The 16903-nt window shown below is 49.6% G+C and overlaps 1 protein-coding gene across 1 annotated transcript; it reads right to left on the reverse strand.

Moving 5' to 3' along the window:
* Positions 1 to 761: 761 nt before the first annotated feature.
* Positions 762 to 12628, reverse strand: LOC119448651 (endothelin-converting enzyme 1). The gene is made up of 7 exons (XM_049666447.1): positions 12290 to 12628; positions 10029 to 10438; positions 9043 to 9237; positions 6780 to 7008; positions 4423 to 4760; positions 2646 to 3379; positions 762 to 1072 (listed from the first exon to the last, which is right to left on the reverse strand). The coding sequence occupies exons 1-7, from the start codon at positions 12626 to 12628 to the stop codon at positions 762 to 764; spliced, it is 2556 nt and encodes an 851-aa protein (XP_049522404.1).
* Between the last annotated feature and the right edge of the window lie 4275 nt (positions 12629 to 16903).

A 16903-nucleotide genomic window follows, 5' to 3' on the forward strand; every position in this document is an offset into this window, starting at 1 on the left:
CTACGCACTTGTGATGTTGCACATTATTGCGTTGTCCCACACCGCAGCTTAAATGTTTGAACGTCAAAGTCCGCGTTAGTCCCTTCCCCAGCTGCATTTTAAAGTTTCTGCAAGTAAAGAAAAAAAAAAAAAACTTCTCGCAGGTGCTAGTATTGAAGGGCTACCGGGAATTCAACCCCCTTCGTGTAGGTTCATACACAAACTGAAATCCACAATGTCCATTGGCTGGGCGTCACATTTCAACTGTCGCTGCAACTGACGTTATCGACACTATACTGAATGCACAGAGCTGGTAGAATACACAGAACTGCAGGTTCAGTCTGGGCGACTTAGCAATCTTAACAAAAGTGTTGCATAAAGGCTCACATGTGAAAATGTTCAGCACAAAACGTAACAGAAGTCGGATGTTTCACTGCAAAGTGGCGCAACGCAATAAATAAAGAAGAACAAACACAGTTAAGCATTCCCGAGAATAGCCCATAATTATGCCATCTCTCGGGCCAGTTAAACGCGCATTAAGAGTATTCGTAACAAATTATAAGCACGAGTCAAATGCAAGTTGCACACTTTTCATCGCTGTCTCCAACTGACACGAAAGTGCTACTCAATGAAAAAATAAAACGAGTGTCGTTTCTTTGCTTAATGTTAGCTTAGCGGGTGGCAATATATATATTCGGAATGCCCGGAAAATATCCATTGTCCAACGTACTATTTCACGAATCGCACACAACCGAAATCACACGAAGAACTGCTAGTAAAGTTCATTTTGTTGTGTGTTCGTCGTCGGCGTGCTTTGTGTAGAGGAAATTGCATTGCTTGGAGGCCACCATCTTGCTGCCCTGCGCGCAGTTGAAGTGTTGCGCGAAGGGCCGGAAGTGGCGCAGGGCCCTGTTGCAGTCCGTGGGGCCCGGGTTAGCGCCGCCGCACATGAGGTAGCAGAGCGTGATGAAGAAGAGTTGCTGCTCGGTGTAAGCCTCGAGGACCCTCGTGGACCGCGGGTCCGAAGCGAGCGCCTGCTCCAGCGCCGTGTACGCCACCTCCAACGCCGGAGTGTCGGGAAAGAGGCGATAGTCTGCGAGGAGTATATGATGCGCATTTTGCCGCCCGACTTATAGCAGATGCAATTCTGCAATCTAGAATGCCGAATAGCAAAGCGGGGACCGAGACAACAAAAGAAAGGTGGAAGGACAAGAAAAAAAAATGGTTTCTCATGGTAACAGGAATACCTGCTCGGGACGCCGTAATCGTATCGCCAACAGCTTGTACATGCCTGATCGAAATGTATCGCTTTCACGTTTGTATCACAAACCAAAGAACTGCAGCAGATGAGCCTTCATCACGTCATGTCGGCAATGCCAAACATCAACGATCACCAGCTTGATTCTAATGCTGATAGCATTGCAGGCGGGCTTCATCCGCTTTCGAATTTATCTATCAGAAAATATGACCCGATCCCGAAGGCAGTGCAGTCTAACACAGAGTCTCAAAGCGCTAGCTGTTATGAGGGGAAAATGCGAGGAACTCACATTTTTAAGCCGAAAGCCTTATACGCCCCATGAAGCGGAAAATCCGGCGAGCGTCCGGCGCTAACATCCGATGGTAAGAAAACACACGTGACCAAGTGACTGCTTTTAAGCACTTGCTGCTGCTCGCACTGCGAAATCCCATGGTGAAAAGCCACGGCGTCGGACGGACGCCATGGCCCACACGCAAAAAAATTAACTTTGCCCAAGTCGAAAATTGAGTTGAGCCACGTTGAAAACAGACCTGGCCCACTCCCGAGATTGACTTGGCCCTCCCCAAAAATTGACTTTGCCCAATTCGAAAATTGAGTTACTCACGTTTAAAACCGACCTGGCCCACTCCCAAAATTGACTTGGCCCACCCCCAAAATTTGTGTGGCCCACCCTCAAAATTTACTTTGCCCAACTCGAACACATGACCAAGTGATCACATCATGTGACATGGTCTTGTGACCTTGCAACTTATGGTTCTTGGTGACGTTAAGGTTATTACTTGGTCACGTGGGGAACATGGTCACGTGACCATATAAGAACCATGTGACAATGTTCCCCACTTGACCAAGCAAGAACCTTAAGTTGCAAGGTCACATGACCAAATGATGACGTCAAGTGACAATGTCACGTGACATGTACGTCTAAATAGTATGGACGTCGATATAGTCAACTCGCCCAGAATGCTTTCGCATTCAATGCATGTAAGGATACTTAAGTGCCTCTGTAACATTTTTGGTGCAATCATTCAATACAGCACTTGGCAATGTTACTTGCCTCACTAATCAAGAAAAAAAAATCCGATGTTGTCTTCGTCTGCGCCCCTCGCAATAAAGGATGTACAAAACATGGCGGCTATGGTGTTACCCTGCCACTTTCAAAGTTTGATCTTCGTGATTAGTTTAATCGCTGGGTAGTGCGATGTCGACAAAGAGACGTGGACGAATGCAAATTCGCATTTTCCCTTGATAAGGGCGGCAAGTGTCAAGCATTACGACGTACGATTGGGGTAATACGATGTAATCCTTATGATCTTGCAGCGAAATTTAAGCCAACACAAAGCCGATAGTAAGCGCGAAATATTTGTTAAACGTTTTTAAGCGAAAAACCCACGTCAATTAATGTACTTACCGCCGGCTGTTGTGGTTACCCTTTTATTGCCACTGCCGTGAAATGCCAAGCAGAACCTTCGTTCGACCATGGTGATTCTCCAGACATCCGACGCCCAGTCATGACCTACATTGCCATCCGCGTCGTACGACATACCTTCGCCGTCTAAGCTTTTGACGAGTTCGCGGGCATAGACGAAGCCCAGGCCGCCGTAGAACATGGAGTCCGTGCCCTGCGCGTAGTACATTGGCTTAGACAGTGCCTGGACCGAGATGCGGACCGTGTTGCGCAGGTAGTCGTATTTGGCCAAAGGCAGGCGCATGTTGGGTGGCATGTCGGCTGCTGTGCCACGGTAGACGTTATCCGTCTCCAGGTCGTAAAGAGCTTGTCTGGAGTGGAGCCAGAGCTCGGCGAACGTCTCACCCGTGGCGTGCATGTCATCGGGAAAGCCGGAGTACATGATGGAGAGCGCCTCGTCCGTGAGGAGGTCATTGGCGGGCCACAGCAGAGTCCTGGCGCGCGAAAGCTTGTTCCGAGCGTTGACCTTGGTGGCGTTGTCGAGCCACGGGAGAGCTCCGACCAGGGCTGAGGCCGTCTGCTGGACCATGCTGAGCTGCGAGTTGATGTTTAGGCGCAGACTCTCTGGAAAGTTGACGGCTGTCACGAAGGCGATCACCAGAAACCGGTAGATCTCTTCAACCTCGGTGGCGCAGAAGTACAGGCGCCTGACGTTGTCGGCGTCGAGACTGCCGTACCTACAACGTACGAGATAGAAAGCGCGCAATTCAGTGTGACATCTGGCGCCATCCGTTTCTCAAGATTGTTGGTGAAAGGGGAACGTGGTTATGATTCTCGCGTGATTATTTTCGTTAACTAAAGTTCGTGTTGCGCACTGAAGAGTGGTATTTTGTAAGCAGTGGTTCCCGCAAATTATATTTATCTCTGATAATCTTGCACACGATGGCAATGGCATTACGAAGCCCCACCTTGACCATAGGCCCTGAAGGACATCAATATTTTTTTTTTCGACAAGTGTAGCCATAGGCTCACAGAGAAACATCGTCAAAGAAGCTTCGTAGAGTGAGCATCTCATGCAAACGTAACACGAAGAATTCGCCGTTTTATTTTCTTTTCATAGCTGCTTTTGCTCTGGCAGGCAGCACGAGTGTCCATCTTGTTAAGTGCATTTTCTGCCTGCATATAACTCGTGGTAACGTAAACGTGTTCATAAGAAATGCTTAGCACGGTTTGCATTCCACAAAAGTGGACATGTGTAATATGACACGTATACCGATTCTTTCTGGTTTCGTACCTATTGTTTGTCGTAGCCCTGCCTGTTAACCACCGACGGCCATCGACTTTATGCCGGATTTAGGTTGGCCACAATTGACGACTATGGCTTTCCTATCGAGCAAAGCTAACACTTTTCTTTTAGCCAGTTGGTCGGACACGTCGGCTTGACGGTTTATGCACATGCATAAAGGTTCCCCGCACCCACGGACGCGTACTATCAGTCGCGCTCACGGGAATGGTGGGTCAAGAGAAACGTATGCTAAAATATTCTAAAGTAGAGAGGCTGTTTAGCTCTTGAATTGAGTATTGCCGGCTTCAGCGTACAAACTTCAAAATTCAATTATTGTTCACAACTCAAGTTGCGCTACCACACTCATACGAATGCCCTTATCGTGCGTTTGATAACGAAAACTTGGTCTCATTTTGTTTAGCGTAAGCGTCACCCAATCCCGTCGAGAATTTTCGTTTTCTTATGAGAATCGCAGTAAACCAGGAAATGACGCACCTGTACCTAAGCAGCCCAGCGTCCGCGATGGGCCCTAGTATCTGCGCCAGAAGCCAGGACAGCGCCCCCAGCAGTTTCCCTTTGCTGTGGTTTGCCCAGAGCCACCCGATTCCCGAGAGTAGCCCAGTGTCCCTCAGGACAATTCGGTCCGATGCCGTGAACCTAGGCTGGCCAGTGACCGATGCATGGTTGTTGAGGCTTTCAAGCCATTCGTTTGAAGAGAAGGCATCCGCCGTGTAGTTTTCGATGCTGTGTAGAGAGAACATGGCCCCTGTCTTGGCCTTGCCTTCGCGGTTGTCGAGGAGCTCATGGTACACGGTCGTCTCGATATGGCTCATCTTGCAAAGATATCGAGGGAAAAATGTAAATGTGATGATAATAATACTTGTGAAATGTTCTGCGGCGATGAAGAACACAGCTAACACGTAAACGTGCCCATACACAGTGAGAAGTTAAGAAACGCGCGCAGAAACGGTGTTGAAAAAACCCAGAGCGCCGGCCATTTGCAGAACATCGGCATACTTGAATCCAGCGTAATGACTGATGCTTGATTACATAATTTCTTCGCTATAGAATCAGCGACAACATTCTGGAAGTTACGGGTACATACATGTAGGCGTGTCTTGCGCCGAGTGATAACTTTGCAACAGTGGCAAGACGGTGAAAGGTAATCATAGAAAAAGATTAGTTGATCCTTCATTTTAAAGGAATCAATCACAACCTGAAAGGGAAATGTGTCTTCACAGAAGTAGTTGCAGCTTTGGTGGACGTTAAGAAATACAAGACCATAAATATGTACAGTGCCCACTGCGATTCGGCCGGAATGCTTGCCTTTCACGTGGATAAACCGACGTTGACGCCTAGTGCCACATCTCCCCCTTCCCGACGACTAACGCTGACGACCATCAGTAACCCCTTGTGGTGGCTGAAGTAACACCTGGACACTGAAGACGGTAAATACCGCAAAAGGCACACTATTTTCGGGTTGGCGGCTTTCTTGCGGCTTCACTTGGCGCGCGACGTCCTGCTGCCGAGTGGCTTCGCCCAAGATAGGTGCATTTTGGTCCGGCTCGGAAGTGTCTTTGACAGCCTGGTAATTGGCGATGCGGTCAGCTTCACGAATATGAGAGACACACTTCGTAGTGCCCGCCCGGTACGCGCGAATGCGTTGTACTTCCAATAAATACAAAGGCCTACTCATTTTGTAAAGCATGACATGTTAACTATGTTTGTCGTTTATTATAGGTACATTCATAGATGAACTATTTAGCCGCGCTGAGGGCCGCTAGCAGAAAAAAAGACAAAGAAAAACACGAATCAAGGTACACGACCAAATTGCAATAGCTCCACTTACGGGCTTCATGCGGAAACGCTTTGCGGTTGATTTCTCGACCTCTGTGACGATCGCTGGAACTTGAGAGTCTTCGAGGCACAGAGTTAACACAAACTACTGGAGAGAAAATGCTCCCCATAGCGTCCATGCATTGACATTGTCAACCGCAAGGGTGCTGTCATGTTGCTACTTTGTGCAGGCGTGCAGGCGCAGACGACGACATGAGACATGTAATCAACGCGATCCCGAGCCTCTCTCTAAGCTGGTGCCACCTGGTATCGGCACGTGCAAACGCATCCTTTCACGCACTTAACTTTCCATCAAAATTTTCTCATTAGCCGTCAGATCTTTTTTAAAAATATGCGGAATGAACTTTACCCGTTGTCCATACGTCGTGCTACGTGTTAATGCTTGTGCTTGCATACTAATGTTATTATTGTTAGCGTTACGAAAATGAGTCTTAGCAACATGGTGGCGCCTTTGCCAGTTGCCACGTTTCTCACCCAGCTGTTCCTTTAGAGCCGGTATACTAACTCTATGGGTCGGGGCCTGGCGAAACTGCGTCGTTAGCGCAGACAGTCAAAGCACAAAGCTCAGAAAATGGCAAAGTGGCGCAATTTCACGGGGTTCTAGAAAACTAGCCTGCTCTTCTGGTGACATCATTTTCGTGATGTTCGTACACGCGATAATTCTTGGCGGAGCCTGGAATAAACCACTTTCGGTGTTAAAAAACGAAACGTACGTGGGTCAATACATTTGGGAAATAACTGAGTTGCAACATTTTCATAACCTGTCACCTACTTGCGATGATAGAGGGAGCCATTAAATCATACGATTGTTTGCACGCGTTTCCCAATTGAAACTCATTCGATAAGTAATTAATGGCTTTGTTAAATTTCTTTCCCGTCTCCAGTTCTGTGCGGTACACTCTCCCTTCTTTCACTAAACTGAAACACACTTGCACACCATATTCACCCACCACTACATTGTCCATTTAACAGGTTCTAAAAAGATATCCATTTACCTCGTCGCATTCCGAGCGGGAAGCCTGCTGCCGTGGTTTCTTGTCGTCTCGTGGTGACAGTGTCTCGTAATGAGCACTGCAGTACTCGAAAGTGGAGTTCGTCATATCCAGCTGCTTGTGGATGGCCGCCCAATCACGCATCTTTGGGTTGTCCTCGAGCATCACTGCTCGCTGGCCATCCGAGAATTTTGTCAACACGAGCACGTTGAACCACAGGGGCAGCTGCCACCTGCTTGCATGCACGGGACGATACACGATTAAAGGGCTGGCAAAAAGATGCTACTTCTTTCGAGCACGCGACACGTTTGGACCTAGGCCCTTACACATTTCTACAGTGAGTTTCTTCGGCCCCGTTGTAACCTAGGCAGGGGTACTGTGGGCGCGTGAGCAAGTGTTCGAAACGCACTACCAAAAGTACGAGCACGTGTTTTCTGCAGCTACCTGCAATACTCCATAAATATTATGCAGTACCTCACAGTGACGTTGGTACAACTTCCTCTCGTTCCTGCCATTTCACGTCATGGCAGGACGTGAAACTACACCGCTAACAGCGGTATTTGCATTGTGCTTTAAGCCCAAACCGCATTCACGCGATTTTGTGCACGACGGCGACGAGCGACGGCTTCGAGCGACGAAACGGGCCGTCGCGCGAACAGATCGCTTGGTCATTTCGCTCAATCGCTCGGTTCTAGAAATCTAGAATTCGTCGCTCGTCGCCCGGAAGTGCTATGAGCGACTAGCCAATAGAGCGAAGCCGGAACTGGATATACATCAGTGAAGTACTACCGATTGTCGCACGGAACGAGCAAACGACTAGATTTTGATACGTACAAGTATAATAACGTAGTGCAAGATCTTTAGAAATATTTATGCTGCTCTTTACACTAAAACACACCAACTTAAATTAATAAAGCAAGCGTCACGCCAGTTTCGGCGAGTATTTGCTGCCCTCATACCGGCAACACCGGGGAGACGTCGCTCAAAGTCGTCGCTCGTCTCGTCGCTTGCATGCGGTACGACTCGTAGGCGACGAGCGAACGCGACAGCCATCTCCATCGCGTCGCTTGTCGCTGTCGCGCGCAAGATCGCGTGAATGCGGTTTATACTTTATTGCGTGATGTAGCATGCATATGGTGCTGGCAGCTCAATAAAAACGTCCTGTCCTCAGCCACACAATAATATTTATTCCTCCTCATTTCGTTCAAGGACTCGCCGCGAGGAGCCAGGTGCCAGACATAAACCGGCTACAACCGCCGCTTTATACGGCGCTTCTTTTATTGCGGGAAGCGGATCTCACAGCCCACTACAAGAATAACACGTACTCGACGTTAGCAGATTGATTGATTGATTAATTGATGGACTGATTGAGTTTACGCCCAAACCAACGAGAGAGACGCCGTAGCGGAGGGCGCCGGATTTGACCACCTCGGGTTTCTCAAGGTGCAACAAATTTGAGTATACATAAGCGCTTCAGCGTTTCGCCGCATCCAAATGCACCTGTTGCGTCCAAGAATTGAACCCTCAAACTCTTACTAAGTATGAGAACACCATAGCCATTCCACCAGCACTGCGAGTGCACCGTTGGCAACAAAAGAAAGTCGCAGTTCCGTCCGAAAGGCGAAGCATCGATTCGATGGCAAAATACTAGACAGCTATACGAACTAAATATAGAAGCTTTATCGGCCGTATGAACTTGTAAACATTAGTCTACTCACTAAATAACAAGCTTGATGTCACGCGTGCACAAGCCAACTTGCACACATCTTCCTCGATGACCGTGCACACTCGCTGTCAAAACGCTGGAGTGAGAAAGCGTGCAGCCGCAGTGAACGAATAGACTTCGTGCTGCCTCTCGCTTCAACGCGAACTAAGCGGCGAGAACACAGCGCAGACGAAGCTACCAGCCCTCGGCGCACTTTGTCCCCATCGCAGATCGCTTTCAAAATATGGCTCGCGCCATACACAGCCGCCACCGAAGTAGAACGCCACCCCTCCCCTTCCCCCTCCCCCTTACGCGCGACAGAAGACGGCGCACTTCCTCCCCTCTTACCTCCATTGCGCGCGCGAGATGGAGCCATCATCGTCCGCTCACCCTCGTACGCTTTCACTCGTACATACAGCATAAGGCACGCGGCGACAATATTACCGCCCTTGGACTTAATACGGAACATCACGACGACACCTACGGCGACCAAGGCGGCAGACATGCGCCTGGAGTGTCCATATAATTGCTATCGCAAAACAATATCAAAACTCTGTGTACTTGACAGCGAAGCGGATCAAGATCCTGAGAGGCGACGAGACGACTCCAGAAGACGGGGAACTCGCGCTCTGCGGCCAAGATACGCCCTCGTCAGCCAGGAACCGACGAATGACCTCCTTGCTGTGCGAGCTGTACGCCGTCACATCCAAGCACGCACGGAACATGGCTAGAGCTTTGCTGCGCACCGGAATGTGCCTGCATGTCCAGTGCCCACAAAGGATGTAGGCGCACGAAAAGCTCCTTAGAAATGTTTTTGCTGCATTGATAACGAAAGAAAGCAAATAACGTGTCTGAAAAGTATTATACTAATGTACGCCGCAAAAACCCTTGAAAATAAATTTAGAAAGTGGCACGACCTTTTCAGAAGAGAGACTCCACAGCTGCGAAGTTACAGGCATAGCACCTGCGTGTCAAAGGCGTAGCGCCCACGGTGCACCAATAGCCAGCAGCAGCGTCAACACATGGATTCCCAGAAAATGCAGGAGTATTCTAGACTTCCTCTGGAAATATGCCACGCGTCAAGAAAATAAGGTCTTAACAAAGTCTTGGTTGGGACGTGAAACGTCACGTGGGCCCTCCGCTACGATTAGGGATAAGACAAGGAATGCCGTTTGCAGGTGCTTGGTCATGACAATGGCGGAGAGCATGTGCTGTGAAGGAGGTAGCTCGCCTTTTCACACCATGATATGTGTGACGGAAAGAGTGGCGTTATGAACTATCTGCTGCAAATGTCCAAGCACCCCGCCTATCCAGAGAGAAAGAAAATCAGAGAAAACCTGTGCATGTCTACGCGATGTGTGAATTGTAAATGACATGTCTGTGACGGCGCGAATACTCAAGGGATAGGAAGCTGTTACGCGGCCTGTGTCTCCGTGACAGCGCTCTGCGCAGACTGAAATAGATGCATCGCTATTGTTCTGTCAATCTTACTGGATGGACGTGCGGAATGCTCCAATGTGTAAGAGGCATTCTCACTGCTCCCTCACCTGAGGCCAGTAGGGATGGTTCCAACGAAGTTGTCAGTGAAGTTCAGCACGATTTCTTGACGCATCGACTTCGCCTCATCACGACGGTGCGGCTTCCCGTAAGTCCACGCGGAACAGGCGAACGCGGCGAAATCCTCGCAAGGGTCGATGCTAGCGTTCAATCGGTCGGCGAACAGGTATGCATGCCGAACGCAGTCGGCGGTCTGGCAGAGCGCCGGGCCGCCCCCGGACGTACCACCTCCGCCGCTTCCGCCGGTGTACCGGAACAGCGAGTATACTGCCAACACCGTGGCCGCCACAAGAATGGTGGCGACGGCGACCTGCGGCCACTTGTCGACAGTCGAGAAGCTCGAGGACCTTATCTTCAACGGCGAAGGCGACGTGGTCGGTGTCGACCTCGGCGTCAGCACCTGCGCACGTGTGCGTGAATGGGAGTGATTGGTCCTAGTAGGTATAGGCGAAAGCGAGCACATCTATCCATAGAAAATTTTGATGTTTACAAACAGAAGCACTGGCAAGCTTCTGGTCTGCTCCAAGGAAATACAGTGCGGGCAGGAAATAAAATGGCGAGCCACAGTAGCGTTGCATAACAAAAGACCGCAACTTTTCAACAGTTGCCCTGCGTCGATATTCACAATTTTACAAATCAGTTTTATCGTACTCTGTCCGGAAAATAACAAATACATGTGCTCGAGGTACCATAGTCATTTCCTTTATTTGAAAACGTAAGAAAGGGCGTCTCCTACATTGAACCAACATGTTTTTTTTTCTGACCTAGCACAATGATAAGACGGGTGACCGAAAGCTTGTTTGACCGCAGGCTCACTGCTGCCACGTCGTTCGCAAAACCGTATCCGTAACTGTCTAGCCCAACGCTAATATCTAATGGCACGTTACACTGGGAGAAATGGAGCACTCAATAGCGTCACCATTGTGCTCTCTCAATTGTAGTTACGTTCCAAGTATATTCTAGGCACTGTAGCAGCACCACCAACGCGCAGAACTGTTGTCGACGCCATCGATGTTTTGCCCGCGTTCGCACCGAACGCGCGCGGCGTTGGTGACTGTTTTTGCCGGTGCCTCTGGGGGCGGCGCGGAGGTTTTCGACGAGATCAGAATGGGACGCTCGTCGAGCAGCGTCGGAAATCTTACCCACCTTCTCGCCTCGCAACGTTTTTATATAAATACGCATTTGGTGCGGCAGCTAAACGTCGCCTCCCCTCCCTCCCGTCCCCCCGCGGCCCTTCGCGCGATAGATGAAGTCGCGTTTGCTCTCTATATATGGTGATTGTAAAGGAGGAAAGAGACGCTTAATTCTGCAGCCCTTCAGGGAACACGGCGCAGAACGCGCGTTTGTTCTCCGACGTGCATTCGCTCCCCGTGAAAGCGCGCGTCCCTAGCGCCCTTTCAGTCGCACATACAGCGTCCGGAGCGCGGCGACGATTTCATCGCCGTTGACGTCATACGGAACCTCACAGCGACGGCGACGACGACGCCGACGGCAGAAATCCGCTTTGGAGTGTCCATATAATTGCTATCGCAATAAAAATCTGATGACCACCGAATGCGCGATGGAATGAAAAATGACAGCCTTTACATTAAGAACCAGGAAAAGTATGGGTTAGAGTTCGAACGCGACTGGCTCATTTTCTAGACGAGCATGCAGAGTTTGGCAGGTCATGCAATGCGCAGAACAGATAACGTGTGTATTAACTGAATGGATCCCAAAACGAGTGAAACGCAGACGACGGCGACAAGTGACTAAATGTAGTGAAAAGTTTAAGATTTTGCAGGCATAGAATTGAGTGGGTTGAAGCAACACAAAGGTGACTTGACACCGGATGAGAGACTCTCGCCCTTTATTGTGGACCTAAACGCGATTACGATGGCGGACAACTATGCTTACGAAGTGGAAGTGCGCTTAAAGGTACGTTCACACTAGCAGCGAAAGAGTCACGCGGCAAGTAGCTGATTCGCTATAACCTGAATTAGATGCGGCTGTGATCAGCGCTGCTGAGAGAAAGGGCTGCATTTCCTTGCAGCGTTGGCCCACGTGGAGGAATCGGATGCTCCTCATTGATCTCCCCGATCGTAGGCAAGCGGCCTGCGGCGAAAAATAGCTCTAAGACCTATTCTCTCCGCAGTAGAAAACGTTGCCGCTCTCCTGTGCTCGCGGCGGGCTTCCTGCCGCCTGCGGCAGGCCACGTGCGAATTTGCCGCTTGTGTGAACTTGCCTTAAAATCAGTCAAAGTAGCACCTACCCTGAGCGTGACCGTTCCAAAGTGCGCCCGCTTTCGAAACGGGTTGAGGAGTCTGTCCAACAGGGATGGTAGCCTGGCCATCTCCCTCAGCGCCGTTTCGGGTTGCTGGTCGGTCATCGCTGTGACGTGTCCGGCTGTCTCACTGAACGGTGCCATAGCCGAAGCAGAGATGATCGTCGGCGCGCCTTCGTGATCGTGGTTGACCGCTCCATCGGTGGGCTGGCCTCCGCCCGGATCGACGTCAGCATTCGCAGCCGTGAACAGCTTGGACGAGTTCATCGAGTCTCTGACAACCTCGCGTCGTCTAGACGTGCGACCCCACCAGTTCGCGCCAAACATGTCTGTTGCATTCGCGTCCCGAGGCGCAGACGTAATCAGAGACGGGTATTTAGCAGTGGAAATCAGGGTGGCGGCAGCGCTTGGCGTCGAAGCTCCATAAGAAGATTTCGTGATATGCTCCGGAGCTTCGTGCGGCGTGTCATCGTCGTCGTGCGGCTTCTGTGATGCCGAAGACGTCGCATCTTGCGTTGTTGAGTGGGCTAGTGACGGCGTTGTTGCGTGCGGCGCTTCTAGAAACGCTCCAGCAAGATTAGTTGTTTGTTCACCCTTCGCAAAGGATTTGGATGCAGTCAGGCGATCGACTTCGTCCAAGTGTTCATGCAGATGGGGTTTCGGCGATAGTCTGGCCTTATGTTGATCGGCGGAAACTATAAGTGCAAAAGGATAACGACAAATTATGGGCACGAAGACATTAGTGACGATTATGTGCAAGCGCTTTGACAGTAAAAGTCAGCTACGTAATTAATAAGCACAGCTTGAATAAGTCGCTGGCGACACTATTAGACGCACTTTTCATGAGGCCGACGCATTGACCCACAGTTTGCACTTTTCTAAGGGACACTATCAGGGCTTCAACGTAGTTTGATCTTGTATGAGGACGTACGAATAGCACCTACAAAGGTAAAGGCAACGTGACGTCCTGGTTGCTAAAGAAAGTCAAGCACTAGCATCGGTCACCTCGAAATGAAATGATGAAAGGCAGCTTTAACTCAGCCTGCAAACGGGGCTTCTCGACACAAATAAATGGTCTACAACGCGCACGATGGCAACGTAAAGCAGCTCCTGCGGTCGTGATTTGTAGCTATTACTGAAGCTCATCTAGTGCCACAGACGGTTTTTTACGTAATGGAAGCAAGGGCATCCAGGTAAAGCGCTCAATAACGCAAAGGTGTCGTCAGCCATTATTCTTGAAAACGATACAGGTTTACCAATATGTACCACCAGGGAGGCTAAGTAATGCCTACGAAACGGTTCCCTTACTTCGTGTCGCGACTAACATAACAAGCTCACAGAATGCTCAATTACTGATGAAGTCAACAAGCTGTGCCATGTTAGGCTGTGTAAACTGTGAAACAGCGGGAGCGTGAAGGCTGTCACCTTCAAGCCCAAACGCTATTCCATATGGAGGGAAATTAGAACTGGTTCACTTCATTGCCGGCCAATGCAAAATACATTTGTTCAACAAATTATGTTTCTTTGAGTGAATGCCTATTTAATACAATAATTTGTTATTATTGATTTTATAAAGTACGTACAGCTTGGGTGGGGAAATAGCTCCATCGCATCAAAAACACTGTCATGGAATATGCTGTATGTTTCCCTTGCTTAAATGAGTATTTTAGTTATCAAATTCTGCCGAAGGCTTATGATATATGATACACTGGCATTAAAGTGGTTTGTTTCGAAACGTTTGGGTGTGGTCATATTGCGTTGTATGACATTGTCTTGAGAAGCGTAAAGGCGTCTATATAAAGTATATATTGTGAGCGCTTTTACAGCTAGATTCGAGTATGCTACATTAGGGACAAAATGTCAGCCAATACAAGCCGACACCCTCTGCACAACGAACAACTGGAGCGTCGACCAAGTGCTATGAGGTAGTACGATCTTAGGCACAAAATCTCTGCTACCTCGCATTCATATATCCTAGCAGGAATGTTAGCTGATGTTAAAAAAGTGTACGTTTTGCTCTTCACGTCAGCATTTTCACTTTCACAGTTATAAAAAAAAAGGAAGAGCCTGCTGACCATGGGATGTAGTGCTTTCGAGCCACTTTAAAATTAAACGCGAAGAGTCTTTTCAAAAAGTGCAAAGTGAAAGACTGCATAGAAAAGTCGCAGTTTTGCCCGAAAGGCGAAACATCAATTGCGATAGCAAATTAGTAGAGAGCTATACGGAGTAAGGATAGTAGTTTTATCGGCTCCATAAATCATGGCACATTCGCTTACTAACTGAATTGACAAGCATGGTGTCAGCGCGCACAAGCAAACATGAATAGATCGCACTCGATGACCACCCACAACCGCTGTCAAAACACTGAGCATGAGCAAGCGCGCCAGCAGCAGCGAGCGAAGATGCGTGCGGTCTATGGTTTCAACGGTAACTGAGCTGCGAAAGCACAGCGCATACAAAGGTTGGGGCCGTGCTGCAGATCACTTTCAAGATACGGCGCGTGCGACCGCCCGCTTCCGCGCAAAGTACAAGTACCCAGTTGCTCGCAGAGCCAAAGCCGCACCCCCTCCCTCCCGCGCTGCTTTTCCGCTTTCCTTTTTTTGCCTGCAAGATTCCAGTTCCCCTTGATAACGCATTTGGTGCCGAAGCACAGCGTTTCCCCCCTCCCTCCCTCCCATCGCCCCACGGCCTTTCGCGCAACGGAAGACGTCAAGTTTGCTCTACGCCGTGCGTTCGCTCCCCGTGAAAGCGCGCGTCCCTCGCGTGCTTTCACGCGCACATACAGCATACAACGCGCGGCGACTATTTTATCGCCCGTGGACTTTACACGGAACCTCACGGCGACGAATGACGCCGACGGCAAAAATGAGCTTGGAGTGTCCATTTAATGGCTATCGCAATAAAAGGAAGGTCAGTGAGGGGTCGGAACAGGTGAGTCCGGCTGTGAATCGTCAAGGGTCCGAAATTCACAGTGTAAAGTCTGGCAGGCGCTGATAGATAAAAGAATCCCAAGGCGACGATGCAGTTCGATTTCATCCCACCACTTCTTACCGCAGGAAAACGTCCTGTTTTTATTTATTAAATACACTAAACTAAAAAAAATTGTCTACGATTTCCAAAGATTATGGTAGCTTGACATCTGTAGCTGGAACCACAATATCAGCTATAATATGCTAACAGATGCGCGAAATGGAGCACGTGGGATAAATGCGCGCAACTCTCAATGCTGGTGGCTCGTTTCGTACCTGGTAGTGGGCGCAGCGATGAAATCGATGAACGCAGGTGAACTTTTGAAGGCGAGCCTGGCCTCGTAGCGTCAGAGATACCGGAACGGCGACTCTTTGCGACGATGGGTTCGTGGGAAGATTTGGCACCACTTATATCATCGGACGCCGTTGATTCTGCGTCCCTTTCCTTAGCCCGGGGCTCCTTGGCTCTCGCCGACAGCACAGCCTACGTGTGACAAATAAATGAATGTTCCAAACTTGTTACTTAAGACCTGAACGATAGCTGCAGTGAAAATTAGGCCGAAGCAAGTGATTGGTCTATACAATCATTCTCATCTTCGTACATCACCTGCCAGTTCACAATGCATCCCTGCAGGAGCTACTAATTCTCGGCCGGGCTGTCTTTGTATGGAGCATTTTCTCGCAGAGTATCATCATGCATTCGAGTGCTATGTGCGCAAAATGCATGCAAATTGCGAAAGAGTGGTCTATTTACTTTATCTCATATGTAAAGCACCACAAGGACACGAATGACAAGTTTTATCTGAAGCCCCAACTTAAGCTTTAGAAATCAAAAATAAACGCAGCAGCTATGAAGCAGGAATTGCCTGCAGCTGAAGGGTAGTGTGTTGGTGTACATACTCTCATACCATCACCAGTGCGCATCAGTGAGGGCCAAGAGTGACCCAAATGCCTACTTTGACCGCAACTACGGCATTCCTGAAGAACCTGCTACAGTGTTTTGAGCCGCTTCAACCACCTGTATCACGCGGCAAGCGATATCCACGTACTTCCCAATTCGTTAAGCCCGGCTTCTTGCTCCAACTGGGGCGAGAAAGTACAATGAATAGCAATACGGCTAAGCTTAGACACACCAGCTTATTTATTGCGATACCAATTATATGGACACTCCAGTCGCATTTCCGTCGTCGGCGTCGCCGTGATGGTACGTATGAAGTCCAAGTGCGCTAACATCGTGGCCATGCATCGTATGCTGTATGTGCGAGTGAAAGCGTGCGAGGGCGAGCCGAGGATGGTGGCTCGATCTCGCGCGCGCAGGGCACGAAGGCGGAGAGGAAGCGCGCCGTCTTCCATCGCACGCACGGCATTGGGGAGGGGGGCATTCTGCTCTGGCGGCGGCTGCATATGGCGCAGTTGAGCGCGGCCGCGCGGCATCTATCTTGAAAGCTATCTGCGATGGGGGACACAATCTAGGTGCGTCAAGGGCTGATGGCTTCGTGCGCGCTTTGTACTCGCTGCTTAGTCCGAGTTGAAGCGAGGAGCAGCCCGAAGGTCAATTTGCTCGGTGCTGCCTCGCTTCCTCACGCCACCGTTTTGCAGAGAGTTTAGCACCACCTTGTTTTAGCGCCACGTT

This window comes from Dermacentor silvarum, chromosome 4 (genome assembly GCF_013339745.2).
Source record: "Dermacentor silvarum isolate Dsil-2018 chromosome 4, BIME_Dsil_1.4, whole genome shotgun sequence".
Taxonomy (NCBI): Eukaryota; Metazoa; Arthropoda; class Arachnida; order Ixodida; family Ixodidae; genus Dermacentor; species Dermacentor silvarum.